The sequence below is a fragment of the Rhinolophus ferrumequinum genome, chromosome 2, assembly GCF_004115265.2.
Source record: "Rhinolophus ferrumequinum isolate MPI-CBG mRhiFer1 chromosome 2, mRhiFer1_v1.p, whole genome shotgun sequence".
NCBI classification, from domain to species: Eukaryota; Metazoa; Chordata; class Mammalia; order Chiroptera; family Rhinolophidae; genus Rhinolophus; species Rhinolophus ferrumequinum.
Genome location: NC_046285.1, coordinates 49,118,079 through 49,134,194, shown reverse-complemented (window position 1 = coordinate 49,134,194; position 16,116 = coordinate 49,118,079). Strand labels below are relative to the sequence as shown.

The window sequence follows — 16,116 nt, the reverse complement described above, 5'->3', positions numbered from 1 at the left end:
GATACTTCCTTTCTCAACACACCCCTATTTTTCAGCTTCAGTGTCCTCCTCGGTAGGATAGGGATACCTGCTTATCTCAAACGACAGCGAGAACCAAATGGGGGAACACACACACACACACACACACACACACACACACACACACACGCCATCTACTTCCCTGATTAGCCAGGAAGAGTGGTCAGAGAAAGCCTAACTTCTCAAGTTTTTGAAGGACTATTAAACCACCATCTGAATATCACCAGGCTTTACAGCTATTTTCAGAGGAAGAAATAGCAGACAGCATAAAATTACAAAGAGAGTCTGGTTACACATCAGGAAGTATTTCTCAGCCACGTCAGTGACTAGAGTAGGTTGGCTTGCCAGATAACACAGCTATCTCATTCCCCCAACCAAAACATACCCCCTGCATTTTGATCACAGAATCTCAGCTTTGGAAGCTGGAAAGCTGCTCAGAGGTCATCCAGGCTGACCTCTTGGCTTACCCAGGGGTCCCTCTGACTGTTACGTGAGGTCACACAGTCTCCCGAACCCTTCCAGCATGGGTGTTGGCTCATTTTCATGAAGGCTTACTTCATCACTGGCTGCCCCCACCCCCACTGAAGTCTCTCTGTGAGCTACAACTTTTCCTGCTGTAACTTTCACCTGTTAACCATAATTCTCCCCTCTAGAGTGACCCTGACTTGTCTACTCCCTTTTATATGTAGTATTGCTCAAGATATTCATAAACAGCTACAGTCTCCTATAACAGTGTGCTGTTTTCCGAGGGCTATGGTCTCCATTCTTGTATTCTTACTCTGAACAGGTCTAGCAGGTTTTGCTAGTCCTTAGCAGAGGCAGGAGACTGAGTGATCAATTGGCTCCTTGTGGAGCCAATCCTGGCAAAATGGTGTCTGTCCGCTGGATATTCTAGGTGTTAGTCTCTGAATTGGTCACACATCAAACTGACAAGGTATTGAGACTGCAAAGAACTCAGGTCACTTAGGCTCAAGAAGATACACTGTTGGGGACTAGAGACTGCCTAGGTTAGCACACCATAGAAAGATGCCTCCCACGGTTCCAGGAAGGATATCTGTCAGAAGCCCTTCCTGATGGAAGGCTCCCGGCTGCATGTACGTACCTCATCAGCGCTGTCTCCCTGAGGGGTCGTCTCATCCCCAGGTTTGGGAGATCCCAGGTCAAAGCTCTTCCGACCATCCCGTACTTTCTTCTGCTTCTTGATGTTTCCATCTGCTTTCCCACTGTTGAGCCGGCGCACAGGACTTGTCAGCCACTTCTTAAGGGTGTTGGTGGAGCGCTTGGGACCAGGGGAGCTGTGGATGGAGTTCAGGGAGGGCTGAGCCTGCAGGTTGGCCACTGACTCAGACTTGCCGCCATTTTCATTTGAGGAATGAGAGTATCCATCTGAGGAAAAAGAACATCCAGACATAGCCATGTCAGAGGCAGTGAAGGCATGTGCCAGCCTGGGAGTAAGACAGCTCTGTCCTCAGAAGCTAGAACACAAAGTGGAATGTCAAGGCCAGCTGCAGACCCCAGCCAAGGAAACCCTCTCTGGAACAGCAGCAATAGCCGACTTATGCAGCTTTTAGTATGTAAGGCACCGTTCCACGTGCTGTGGATACAGGAGTGGACAGAAGATGAAGACTCCTGCCTTCATGGAAAAAAAAGTCAAGATCCTAAACAAGAATTACCAACCAATGTCACAGAGCACCTATTAGTGTATTCTAAAGATATATAAATCATAGATTTTATTTTCATAGTCCCTTTATCTAGTTACACACGAGAGAGAGAGAGAGAGAGAGAGAGAGAGAGAGAGAGAGAGAGAGAGAGAGAGAGAGAGAGAGAGACAAAACACAGAGCATGCAAAGTAAAGATAAATTCACAAGCAGTATGAGATTAATTGCCAAAGGGCTGGTATGGACGCTAGACGATAAGGAAGCAGAGTTCAGTGGAGGGTCAGATCAATGTTGGTGGGACTGGTCTATAAAGGTCGAATGGAAGAGATGTGTCTGACTAGAAGAGAAAGGAGAGGGAATTCCAAAGGGGGCAGACAGTGGGAACAAAAGCATAGAGGCAGTAAAATTGAAAAGTTAAGTCAACGCAGCCCATAAGTAGGCCCTCTGAATGAAATAACCATGAACAGAGAAGGAGAAATTGCGTAGAAAGGTTAGTGAGGACATTTAATCATAAACTAGAGGAGTGTGAACTGTATTGTGAGACTTTCTTGGGATGATATGAGAAAAAAGGGTTTGTTTGTTTGTTAATTAATCTGGTAACTGTATACAGCACAGCCCTGGGAAGGAGGAATTAGAATCCAGAAGGCCTAATTAGAATCCAGAAGACACAGGGCTGTGTCTAGGGAGTGCAAAGGAATGAGTGTGAGGCATTTCAAAACAAGAAGTCCTACCGTTAGTGTCTGGATGACAATCAAAGGTAAGTTGTCTCTCTGTATGCTGCTTCTTCTCGTTACCAAGATGGTCCTGGGAGAATACCTGACCACCCCTAATCCTGCAGTGCCAGTGTGCATATTGCTATCTAAACCAAACTCATGACTAGGTATTTAAACAAATAATTGCAGTGGCCTTTTACACCTACTCATCTCAAAGACTGAATCACCTTTTCCTGTAATGACTTTCTCCTCGACCCATACTAGACGTCTAATCTAGTCTTGGAGGCCCTCTTGCCTAGACAAAGAAGAAACAAAGTCCTGAAAGGTGAATGAATGCTTTTGCTACTAGAGAACTGTCTCCAGCTCCTACAACTGGCTGATCTCCACAGCACCAAGCCTGGCCCTGCAGGGACATTCTGAGATATTGCTAGAATTCTGTGCATATTTTAGAAAATAACAGCAGAATATTTGCGTCTAGGAGCAGAAAAATGGTGCTCCCTGGTATGAAGCATAACTTACAGGGTTGCTCTGCCAAGGGACTATGTGGGGATCGATTGACTTGGTTGGCGTCCCTTTAAGGACAGAGTTGTAATCTTATCTCAGAGAATTCCTTGCTGGCTGTGGTCTAGAGTATGTTGACATTATTTCTGAAGTGTTTGGTATGGGTAAAACTCCTGTTCTCTGAGGCCTGCGTGATAAACATCTCCCCAGCACTGGCAGTGGACCCAGGCCTTTCTGTCACCTTTCTGCTGATAAGCTGCATAAGCTTTTCATTCACCAGGCCCCTGGGATACCACATGGCTCTTTTAAATCCAAGCCTTCAAAACTCAGATTTATCAGCACATACTGTGTCAGCAGAACTAGAGGCCCAGCCACATTAACTGTGCCTTGTGCTACTCAGCAAGGCAGATGACTGTCCAAGTTTTCTGTTCCATGGAAAATCATTGCCTGGCTTTGATATTCACGGGTGCAAAATCTGATTGACCATTCTTTTTTCTCCCATTGTCATCTGGTTCTGCTTTGGTGCATTTTGTACAAATTAATAGCAAGAGTACAAATTACAAAGTACAACTGAAAAAATCAAGAGTATTCTCAATTTTGTTGTCTCTGTGTAAACAATGAGGGCCATTCAACCACAGTCCACATAAAAGAGAATAAAGAGTTGGAAGCAACCTATGAATCATCATCTAGTTAGAACTGAGACAGGACCATTTCTAAATCACCTTGTTTCCTTTTTTTTTTTCCGTTTGGAGATACAATTGACATAACATTGTATTAGTCCAAGGCATACAATACAATGATTTGATATATGAGGGCTGTCAATTAAGTTCACGAAGTTGTTCCAACAATGTTGTTAACATTTTTTATCAGAGGGATTATTCATTATGCATTTGTACCAACTGGACAGTTAACCAGGTTTACTATTTGGAAGTGCTTTTCAGCTGTGTGAAAAAGTTAGACGAAAATGACCTGAACTTTTCGCCAACAATTCTTGGCTCTTGCATCACAAGAATGCACCAGCTCACTCAGCACTGTGTGTGAAGGAGTTTTGAGTCAGTCAGCAAATAACTGCATTGTGACACTTTCCCTACTCACCTGATCTGGCCCCCAATGACTTCTTTCTTTACCCCAAGATAAAGAAAATAGTGAAAGGAAGACATTTTGATGGCATTCAGGACACCAAGCGTAATAGGACGACAGCTCTGATGGCTATTCCAGAAAGAGTTCCAAAATTGCTTTGAAGGGTGGACTAGGCGCTGGTGTTGGTGCATAGCTTCCCAAGGGGAGTACTTGGAAGGTGACCATAGTGATATTCAGCAATGAAGCATGTAGCCCTTTTTCTAGGATGAGTTTGTGAACTTAATTGTCAGACCTCGTATGTATATGTATTGTGAAATGATCACCACAGTAAGTTTAGTTAACAACCATCATCTCACATAGTTATAATTTTTCTTCTTGTGATGAGAACTTTTAGTAAATCACTTTGAATGCATGGTTATAAAAGAATGTGGTATCATTTAGTTTAGAAAATTTGTACTTAATTCATCACTACTTCAAAGAATGATTGGCATGATATGCTCCTTCCATCTTTGGAAGATGGCTGCCATCAGTTGTTTGAGAATTTAATCTAGTACCTTTCCAGGCACAACAGTTAAGTGACTGATTTGTAACAACTATAACAATAATGCTGTTATCTCATCAAGCTGAGGTAGGTGGTATTTTATTCTCATCTTAGGAAACAGAAAATCAGAATACTTCAGGAAACCAAGGCTCACAGTAAGTGGCAGAGAGGCAAAATTTAAACCCAGATCTGACTCCACTGTACATATATCTAATCTTATTCCTACATCTGCATTTGCTCCATATATTTCTAATTTTACTATGAAATATTTTTAAAATACAGAAAAATATAGAAAAAGATTTAACATCCATGTACCCACCACTTAGATATGATAAATGTAGATGACATATTAGCTTCAGCTTTTTAAAAAAGAAATAAAAGATTATAGATATATTTGAAAACCTTTCTTTTTCTTTTTGCTTATTTGCAATCCTATTTCTCAGTTTCCCTTCCCAGACTTAAATTCTCTTTTGAAGTTGGTGTGCTTCTTTCCCATCTATATTGTTAGCCTTTTACTGTGTATGCAAATATATTATTATTTTGTTTTATATTTTATATAATTGTAATGTATCATTTTGCAACTTGCTCATTTATTTAAAGTTATTTCAGATTTACCCATGTTCATATATGTAGATCTAATTCATTCATTTTGATTGTTGAATAATGTTCTTTCTTAGGACATATATGATACTTGTAATCATTTTTCCTAACAATAGACATTTTTCCTAACAATAGACACATTTTTCCTAGCAATAGACATTTAGGTTGTTACTTACATACACACGCGCACACACACACACACACACACACACACACACACACTCACCCGTATAGAGTAATTTAAGCAATCCTCTTTGCATATGTGTGGGAATTCCTCTAGGACAGTGCTTCCCAAACTACCTGTGGTAAGGAGTTACCACCATTTTTCTTATTTCTAGTCTGTTTTGGACCAATCCTTTTACAAAATACAAAGTCATACTCTTGGATGTCATAGAAATGTGAAATTGTTATAAAAGCTTCTAAATGCTTACTTTCATCTTCTTACTCATCTCACTGTGGATTGGAAACAAATAGCTCCCAAACCTTCACCATCCGCAGATCACACATTGAGTAGTACCACTGTCAACTCTATAGCATCTAAACCATACATTCAAGGTGGAGTGGCTGGGTTTAGGGAATACGCATCAGCAACTTAACTAGGTATTGTCACATACTCTCTGATTTACTCCCATCAACTGTGTGCAAAAGTTCTCATCTTTCTGTGTTCTACTTGAGGCTTAATTATGCACATTAGCACATAATTTTCCTCTGGAAAAATTAAATGTGTTCTCCTTAACCAAAAATATAGACTTCAAGGAAGTAAACTGAGAGGAATACAGAATGCTTCGGTAATAAATGAAAAGGTAAAATCCAGTGCCTCTAGATCAATAGGAAATGCATCCTATAGTTGGAATCTCAGCCACAATTGGAAAAATAGAAAACTTGGCAGGGTAATCCATGAAGGTTCAACTTCAAAGACTGAGTGGCATAAGCTTATGTACTTGGTCTTGGGAATATAATGATACTAATGAAATCAAGACAATCTAAATAAGCCAACAAATAACAAACTCTGATCGATCAACAGACTTTCATACTATTTTTCGTCCCTACTTCCTTCAATTTCCAAGTCATCTCTCTAAACAACCCAATTTTTTCCTTAATACCTAAGGAAAGAAGACATGCTATATAGTCACAGAACATATTCCAAAGCTTAACCAATGACTAGAGAATTCCTGACACCAACATGCATCTCTTAATGATATTTTGTTAAAGTTGATGAAAAGGGAAGCTCTGCTGGTATGATAATTTTCCTGCCTTGCTTATGTAATCCAAGGACAACCTACTGATGCCTACTCCGTGGATTGCAACATAGAGATGACCTGGGATCTGGACCTGCTCTGCCACTAACTAGCTAGGTAGCTCCAGACAGACACTCGGGCCTCTGTTTCTTCATGGACAAAATGGACGGATAAGACAGGACGCATTCAAAGTCTGTGTCTACCACTGACGAGCTGTATGACTCTGGGCCAGTTCCTTAGCCTCTCTATATTTCAGTTTTCTTATCCGTAAATGAAGATAATATTAGTATTTATCCCATAGAGTTGTTATTAGGAGTAAGGAGTTAATATTTGTAAAGTGCTAAGGACACTCTAGACCCATAGGAAGCACCATATAAATTAAATAAAAATTAATGAAACCGTAAAAGTCTTCCCTAATTCCACGACTGTGATTGTATTCTGTATGTTCCTTCATTCCGTTTGTATGTTCTTCTAAAGGTTAGATTCTCGCTCATTTAAGGCCATTTCTGATTTCCAAGTTTTATGCGTCATGAAAGCAAATGCTGCCAGTTGCCATAATGTGTCCTTCTCCCTCCCCACCTCAAGTAACCAGTCCTGTGACCAATGCCTAAAATCTCCTCTGACAATAAGGAAGTCACATCTTTGGACTAGGAGGCCGTTGTTGTCCCACCTGAAGTGTACTTAGCACAAGTTACTTTCTGGAGGTGACACAAACCCCCTCACCTACAGTGTTTCTGAGCTAGGGGTATCTATAGAGCGGGAGCTTCTGCCGGCCTCTGTGACCAAGCAATCATAGCAACATGTTTCCAAGCAGCACAGGAGATGAGAGCTGTCTGCTTGGCATGAAGATGAAAACTGGAAAGAAGCCCATGCGAGTCTGTTTCTCTGAACACAACCTAACACGTCCCCTGTCCTCCTTTCACTGGGGTAGCCCTTCTTTAGCAACCAAAATAGAAGATATTTGTGTACAACATGGGTAGTAATTGATTATACTAGAAATGTGTTATGTTTAAATAGAGCTCATTTATAAAGTCGATTTCCTTTTTACAGAGTTCCAACTCATATTTACTTCACTTAAAAAAAGCTGCTTCTACCCATTTCGGTTTAGTGTAAAATTTGCAGTACTCTGAAAGCAAAATACATTGTGTACAAGTCAAGTCATCAAAGCGTACAAGTTGATGATATGGCAAATGCCTAATGGCTGCATCACAGGATTGTCATTCACTATTCTTCTAATCACAAGCAGTTGATTCAGCCTTCTTTCCACTGACCTCAAAGAGAGCTGAAAGTAAAGAAGGACTCTACTGCGCAGACAAAAAAAGAAGACAGTTCTATTAGTTTTGTGGGTTTAGTATCGCCAAAGACCAGGAAGAGTGTCCTTGAGAGGGCGAGGCTGGGGCTCCGGGGAGCATACATACGTGCATGTGCCCTCCAGGGTTTCAGTGGATCATAAGCACCCCAGAGGCGTAACTCACTGCGTTGGCCCACCATTTTCTACTGCTTTGAAGGCCATGACTCAGGACTAAAAAACTCATTTTCACTCCCTTCTTCTAGAGTTCAGTGATGGTATTCGATCACACCCCAAAGGCATGTGTTTCACATACTGTATTGGGTAATTGCTAAAAGATATGGGGTCTTCTTGTTCCATATTAAATATACCTGCTTTATCTAGATGGCCAGGGGGGTCTATAAATGTCCCCCTGGTATTTATCATCACACTGTACTGGACGCTTTGACTCCAATGGCCAAAATCAGAAGAAATCACTAGATAGTTACTAGGTATTTACAGAAGAGTCCTTCAATCTCCCGTTCTTCCGTCCTGCTTTTGCTCCAATGATAAAGGAGCAATGGCAAACTCATCCTTACTGCTTTCTGTGGCTTGAGCTGTATAAGGCAAATGCATTTCAATACATCAATCTGCAGAGACCATAGACCCAAACATTGTTGTTTTCTTTGGCCTTCTCGAATCATTTACTTACTATAAAAATTATCAAAGTATTTATACATTTCCCCCCCCACACACACTGGAAATTGCACATCTAGAGAAGGGCAAGGTGGTAGGTAAAAATTTTCTGGGCAATAAATACATAAATCCAATGGTTTGTAAGCATGGACAGCATGAAACCTAGAGTGAGTATTAAAATATCCTTCACGACATAAGATAACAGTTCTGGCAGATCTTCTAGTGGAATGCTTGTGAAAGCCAATCTCCTGGCTGCATATTCAGCTGAGGTCCCGAGACTATGTACCACCAGATCCTGGCACGGCTGCCTTCCCAGCAAACCATTTGGTTGGCCTTCTTGGAATCTGGTGCAAGAGGATGAAGAAAGCTGGTATCGTGACAGCAATAGGACATGGGGAGTGGGGAGGATAAGCCTGGGGCAGAAACACTGCTTCTTAACTCTACAAACTTCCTGTCCTTGCAATTGCTCCTGCCACAACTTTAGATTAAACTTGGCAAACACACCTTGGCTCAGGAAATTCCTTTGTCCATCTCTTCACCATACCCAAGTCCAAAAACATGGTGCAAGTCCCTGCTTCCTGCTTATTATGCCATAGCTTTTACAGACTTAGTTCAGGAATCTGTTCTCCAGTGAGTCCTTTGCCAACCTATCATTCTTTACCTCACCACTTTACTCCGTCTTTATGTGTTTTTTTAAAATTTTTTTTTTACATCTAAATCCCCATGGATTTGCAACATCTATGTCTGATTTTCCCCATTAAACTAAGAGCACAAAATGAAGGACCGCTCTGAGCCTTCAAAGCACATTGTATTGGACTATATCCTAGTTCATTTCTACTTACTGGTTCCGTTCTCTTCCCTATCCTGCCGTTCCTATCCTGGTAGAATGTGCACAGAGATCTGAGCCATAGGGATTATTCTAAACCCAGGGGCATCCACATAGGATGGGAATTCTTTTTACCTTCTGATACCATTGGGACGTTAGCTTTTAATATCGGGATCCAACAGACAAACAATCTCCACAGGGTGAAAAGTCGCACCTCTGGCTTCAATGTAGATGAACTCTTTGAAATTCTGTTCTAATTCCGTCCAGGTCGCCTTCAACTACTGCAGGCTCCGTCAGTGCCTCCCCGGCTCCTCCCCCTGACACCCAACCCCTTGCCTCCCTGTCAGGATGCCACTGGATGCAGAGGGTAAAGTGATAAAATTCCCAGCTGCTTGTTGTTAGGATCTCCTTGGCCTCAGTTTCCCCTGCGTAACTTCTCTGAGCCAGAGACAGAGGGAGGAAAGCCCTCAAAGGGCACCGAGTTCCCTCCGGCACACCCCCAGATAATAAGCACATCCTCCACACTCAAGGCCGTTGCTGTGGCATGTGGCCACAATGACTCACGTGATTCACTACTCGAGGTGCCTTTGAAAGTTAACGACTAAAACACTGTCTTTCTGTCTCCCTCTATTTCCCCGCCACTCTCTCCATATTCCATGGTGGATTCTGAAACTTGACATATCAGATCAGGCAAAAGTCAATGAGGTGCAGCAGAGTTGCTTTTCCAAGAGCAAATATTCTAAATAGTATTTCCACCTATATGTCCATTTCACTTGCCCGGACCAGTCCACAGCCTCTGGAGAGGGAATGCACATTTCTTCCCAACGGTGGAATAGAGAACTCTCCCACAGGGCTTGTGAACTGTTCAGAACGTAACCTCCAAAAGACTTCACATGTTCAGACTGAAAGAAGGGCATGCCGTATTAAGTATAAAACCTAGATTTTTATGTAAGAGATGGTTTCAACTTATGACAGGGCAACAAGAATCAGTGGCTAAGCAGGGACTGAGGTTACCTGAGCTCTGCTTTCATCTATAAAGGGATCATGACCACAAGGAGGTCACCTAGTCAGGACACGTGGCGCCTGCCAAGTTCCAGGGCTGGGGTGGGCATTTTTCTCTAGCTTCCTCTCTTCACATGCAGCCCTCTCAAGCTCCATACCTGGCAGGTAAGTCAAATTTCCCTGCTACAATATGGCCATTCCTGAGTCCAGGATGTATCCACACCTGAGTTTTCTCCTAGTCCTTCAAGTAAACCCCAGGTAGATTAAATGAGCTCCCTAAAACAGTGGACCCTATTAATTTACATAGCCACATTTTCCACTTTTCTTTTCAGATTGTGTGAATGTAAATAAATTCAATCCTTGTAATATTCACCAAGCCTGAAAATAACATTACACAAATTACTGGATGGAACTGAAGGCTCTCTCAGAGAATGACCAAGCCTACCTTTCAGCCTTTCTTTACTGCAAGCAGCTTCTTCATTCACAAAGATTTCTGCACTGATATTTTTCTTTCCATTCCCAATGTCACTGCCCTCATTCAGATCTTTTAGATCCACTTGCTTTAACTATGTAACGATCTCTGAATTGGTCTCTCTGCATCTAGTATTTTCCTTTTACCTATTCGACCTCTCTCTGCTGCAAGAACAATGACATTGCTTTGTGCACTTAAGTCACTGTTTAAAACTTGATCTGTAAAATTTACCTCATCAGCCTGCCATTTAAGCCGCTCTATGGTCAGGCCCAAGTTTACCTTTCCAGCTCTCTGAGTTTCCATTCTTTGATAACTCAAGGTTCTCAAACAGTGGTCTGCAGACCAGTAATGCCAAGCACCATTTGGGAACTTGGTACCAATGCAAATTCTTGGGTCCCATTCTAGAACTACTGGGTGAGAAACTATGGGGATAGCCCAGCACTGCGTGTTTTAATAAGCCCTCCAAGTAATTTCGATGTATGCTAAAGTTTGGAAACGACTACTCTGTAAGAACCTTCCCTCTAGTCTAATTGTTCAGGTCACTGCACCACCGTGTAGCATTCCTCATTGCTCATACCACCTGCTGCCTCTCTGCTTGCCTAAAGCTTACCTAGGACTTCTTAGATGACGAAGCCCAGCATGTTCTCCTATTTCTCTGCGAGTACCCTCTTGTCCCATTCATTTGGCACTGATAGATGCCTGTTCATGCGCTTCACCTCCTTAACCGTAAGTGAAGTCCTGGAGAACACAGATATCCTCCATCTTCACATCCTCAGCACCAACTCTTTGGTCACAGAGGAGCTCATGAAACGGTTGGTGATGAACAGCTCAGGACAAAGAAAGAGAAATCATTGGAGTCTGACTATTTTTAGGCCCAGAGACCTCTAAGAAAAGTCAGTGTCGGCTGGTGAGGCACTAGTGCTTCCTGTTCCTTACGATGTTCTAAGTGGCCCCCAGTCGATTAAGATGCATTACACAAAGTTACGTGTTTCCTTCCTGCAGGACTTCTAGGAAACTTTCATAGGCTAATTAACGTACTCATGTAGATGATGACTCTTCAAGAAGAACATATAGCATTCACCAAATTCTATTAAGATGTGGTAGAAAGCAGTGTGGTTAGCACTGATCTTGGCTATTATTCCACCTCAGTCTGGAATACAAAAAGTGAATCTGATTCCCTAGGATGGTATCCCGAAAGCAGGGTTGCCAGTCAAACTCAAAACCTCTTAAAAACGCCAAAGTAGGAGATAAATGACAGTCTAGCCCAGTTATTTTCAGCTTATGCGCTATCACATCAGAGTCTACCCAGAAGCCAGCGGGAAGCCTGACCTGGATTCCACTTACAATGTGCCCTTCAGTAGTAACCTTAACCAAAGGTAACCATGCCAGGCTTAATTACAGAGGCAGAGGGAAAGACTTAAGCAGGGTGATGCTGGAAAGCGTATGACTGACTGTAATTAAGCACTACTTAACTGAAAATGTTGCAATGGAAATTCTCCTAGGAAACCTGAGGGAAGAAGGAGGAGGAGGAGGAAACTGCATATCTGGAGAGAGAAATAGGTGGCTGGTGATCAAAGACTATTTTCAGTGTCCTTTTACGGCAAACTACATTTTTGTGTGGAGTGGATGAGAAAGAAAGAATTAAGGTTTAGAGTCTCCTGGACTTTAGGTAGTTTGAGACTCTGCAGTCTTAACCTAGCCCTGTTTCTCCCAAGCACCTGTGCCATGTGAATTTTCCTCTAGGTCCTTGATATCTAGCTTGGAAAAAAGTAGCAGACCGACAAGCTGAGTTCAGCTGGGCCTCTTGGCCTGGACTGCTTGGCCAAATACAAAGTCTCGTTCTGCATTTCTCCACTTGGTGTTCTTCATGCAACTGTGCCCTCGTGCCCGTCCTCGAACCACGGGGCCGCCAGGGGCCTCATGGAACTCAGAGCACAGGGTCACACCAAGGGTACACATGGTTAGGAAAACCCACCACCTGGACTACCTGGGGATGAGATTCAAAAGCGTGATTCCATTGGCATCATTTCTTTAAAACATCTTATTTTAACACAATTTCAGATTTAGAGAAAAGTTGAAAGATTAGGACAAAGAATTCCCATATACCCTTCACCCAGATCTCTCAAATGTTACCATTTTACCACTTGTTTTTTTTCTCTATCTCTGCTTCACTCACTTGCTCTCATTCTTTCTAAACTATCTGAGAATAAGTTACAGGGAAGCTTCCCCCTTATCACTAAATATTTCAGTATATGTTTCCCCAAAACAAGGACGTCCGTCCTCTTACATAACCACAGTACAATTAGCAAAATCAGGAATTTAACATTGCTACTCTACTTTTTTCAAATGTTACCAACTGTCCAAATACTTTCCTTTATAGAAAAAAGTCCTATCTTTCTTGACTTGGACATCTTTAGGAGTACAAAGTAGTTATTTTGTAGAATATCCCTCAGTTTGGGTTTGCTGAATGTTTCCTTATGATAAAATTTAGAGTGTGCATTTTTGGCAAGAATAACCCTGAAAATGATGAATCACGTGAGGAGACACATACTATCCACATGATCCAATTCTAGTAATGTTAACTTGGATCCCTGGTTAGGGTGGTACCTGTCACTGACACAAGCTTCTAATCCATCAAGTTCAATTGCATATATGCTTAGTCCTAATGTTTTAAAACGCTGGTACAAATCAACAGTAAGTGATGTCTGAACATAAATTCTGTGTAAAACACCCAATTCCTTTCATAAAATAATTTCCTGATCACAAATATAAGAGAATAATTTTCCACTCTATTGAAAACAGATCGCACAATGTATAATGAAAACGGGGATTATGCTAAAGGATAGAACTAGATTTTATTAAAATTTTATAAATTGTGCTTTGACATGTTATATAAAGTTGATTGTAGCCTTGTGGGCATGCCAAAATCAGGCAAATTGAAGTTTCCACGTGAAACTCATATTCCTAAAGGCGGATTCTAAAAGCAAGTCCGGGGTCAGGTTTGTACCCAACCCAAGAACCTGTTCTACAGATATTGAAATGTCACTAAAAATGGTGTTGGAAGTTTTGGGGAAGGCGTAAAATTCTGGCTGGCTCTGCTAATTGCTTACATTATTTTACTAATAAATACAGAAAGACCATCGTGATAAACAATGTTGGTTGCTACAGAGTCTGGAGTTTGGGAACTGGCCAGCTGAAAAGGCCAGAGGTTGAAGAATGGAAACATGATTCTAAGATACTGGTAGACAGTGAGGCATTTCCTCTCTCACAAGTTAAGTTTAAGTGTTAAAGGGAAAAACGACAAAGAGGATAAGAGTATGGATCAGTGAGAACCTGAGAACGTCAAATGTTGGCCCCTAGTTTAGAAAACACTAAATGAGGTTATTAACTGTTGTAACAAATAGAGCTGGGTAGAGAGGCTGAGTTGGGATGATGCCTTGGAACCCTAGAAAGGTCACTTCCTAATTACACGTTATTTGCATAGTTGGGACCGGAAACTCCCTTTAGCAAGCATTCTCTACCTTTGCTGCAGGTAAGACAAGCTAACACCTTGTTCTCTTGCTGTGAGCTGCTTCCTAAGACAGCAGTATTTCCACTTCCTTTCAATCAGGAAAAACATCTAAAGTGTCCCCTGGGCTGCTAGGACACAGGGCCCTTAATCACCTAGGGCAGGGTGTCAAAGGTCAGATGTCTTCAGGGACCAAAAGATCAGGTAAACATGAGAAGACTGAACAATCAGGAGAGGCGTAGGGTGGCAAAATGGAGAATGTAGGTTGACTGAAGACATTCATATTCCTATTTTTCCAAAGAACCCAAACACTCTGCTGCCAAATACTACACGTTCTTGCTACTTTGCCTTGCCTACCCTACCCAGTGGTGACAAGGCCATCTCCTCTTTACTAGAGCTGGAACCCCCAGCTTCACGGTCAGCAATGGTTGGGATGGGGTATTATCCAGCACGTGCAGATATCCCTGGAGATACCCTTTTCAGAAAAGATACACAATTAGACTATTTCTGTAAGAGTGTCTCTTTCCTAGAAGACTGCCTAGACCCTGCCCCACTATGACGGCTCTTTTATTACTTAAGTGCTGGATCCTGTAGGCTCAATTTATATAACATTTATATTTAAAGATATTATGATATCATTCAGTCATTCAACAAATGCTTACTGAGTGCCATCTATGTGCCAGGTGCTGTGGGCTCGAGCAATGAAGGGGACAATGCTTCTGACATCAGGAAGCTGACGTTCTAGTTGGGGTGGGGGTGGGGGTGTGATAATAAATTAATAAATAGAAAGTTAGAACATTTTCCAATATTATTGAACAGTATTTAGAGAATTCAACTGGCTCATGGGCTGGAGAGGGCCTGGATAATTCCCTCAGTGAGCCGTTGGTGACAGTCTCGCTGAGAAGTAAGCTGAGAACTGAATGATAAGAAGGAACCAGCCAGGTAAAGATGAGGATAAGACCTCTGCCAAGGACACAGCCTAAGCAGAAATCCTAAGGCAGAAATGAGTTTGGGGTGTTCAAGTTACCAAAAGGAAGTTCTCCTGGCTGGACCACAGTTGGTGGGTGGAGGGATATAAAAGGAAGTTGCAAAGGTGAGCAGTGGTTAGAGTCAGAGCCTTGCAGGCCATGGCAGGGAGTTGGAATTTTACCCTCAATGCAGTGGGAAACACTGGAGGGGTTTGCAGAGGTTGGGGTGATGAGATATGATTTTACTTTCATTGACAATCTTTAATTTAGTCCATATTGTACAGCCAGATTAATTTTCCTGAATGAAAACCAACTTTTTACCAAGAATCATCTTTTCTTTTACAGGATTTGGGGAGAAACATCTTCCAAATGTGGATGAATGGGCGACATCTGACCAAATCTGGTCTCTGGGCAAAATACTCCACACTCAGCTCACACACATAAGGTCATCCCACTGGTTCCTACCATCAGCTTGTGTTTCCAACACCTACAGCGTTTCCCCGAAAATAAGACCTAGCGGGACCATCAGCTCTAATGTGTCTTTTGGAGCAAAAATTAATATAAGACCCGCTCTTACTTTACTATAAGACTGGGTACATAATATAATGTAATATAATATAACATAATATATAATATAATATAATACTGGGTCTTATTTTACTGTAAGACTCGGTCTTTTATAATATAAGACCGAGTTTTATATTAATTTTTGCTCCAAAAGCCGCATTAGAGCTGATTACCCGGCTAGGTCTTATATTCGGGAAAACACGGTACATGTCACCTCATCTCTCAATTACATTCTTCCCGCCATGGCTCAGGCATACTGACACAGCTTTAGGTGGCACTATCAATGAGATACGCTCTCACTTCTCATACTGCTGATCTCTCTGCCTGGAAAGCTCCCCCAGACCCCATATTTTCTCTCTGCCTTCAGGTCTTTACTGAAATGCTACCTTCCCAGTACAGTCTTCCCTGACTATACTATTTAAAACCACGACATCCCACCCTCCCTGCTGACACTCCCTATT

The 16,116-nt window shown here is 42.0% G+C and overlaps 1 protein-coding gene across 20 annotated transcripts in view; it reads right to left on the bottom strand.

Moving 5' to 3' along the window:
* KALRN (kalirin RhoGEF kinase) overlaps positions 1-16,116 on the bottom strand; it is a 615,365-nt gene that overhangs the window by 70,144 nt on the left and 529,105 nt on the right. For all 20 annotated transcript variants that reach the window (XM_033132405.1, XM_033132467.1, XM_033132483.1 and 17 more), the window contains one exon: positions 1,121-1,404. In XM_033132405.1, coding sequence (XP_032988296.1) covers positions 1,121-1,404 — 284 coding nt within the window. The remainder of the gene's footprint in view (positions 1-1,120; positions 1,405-16,116) is intronic.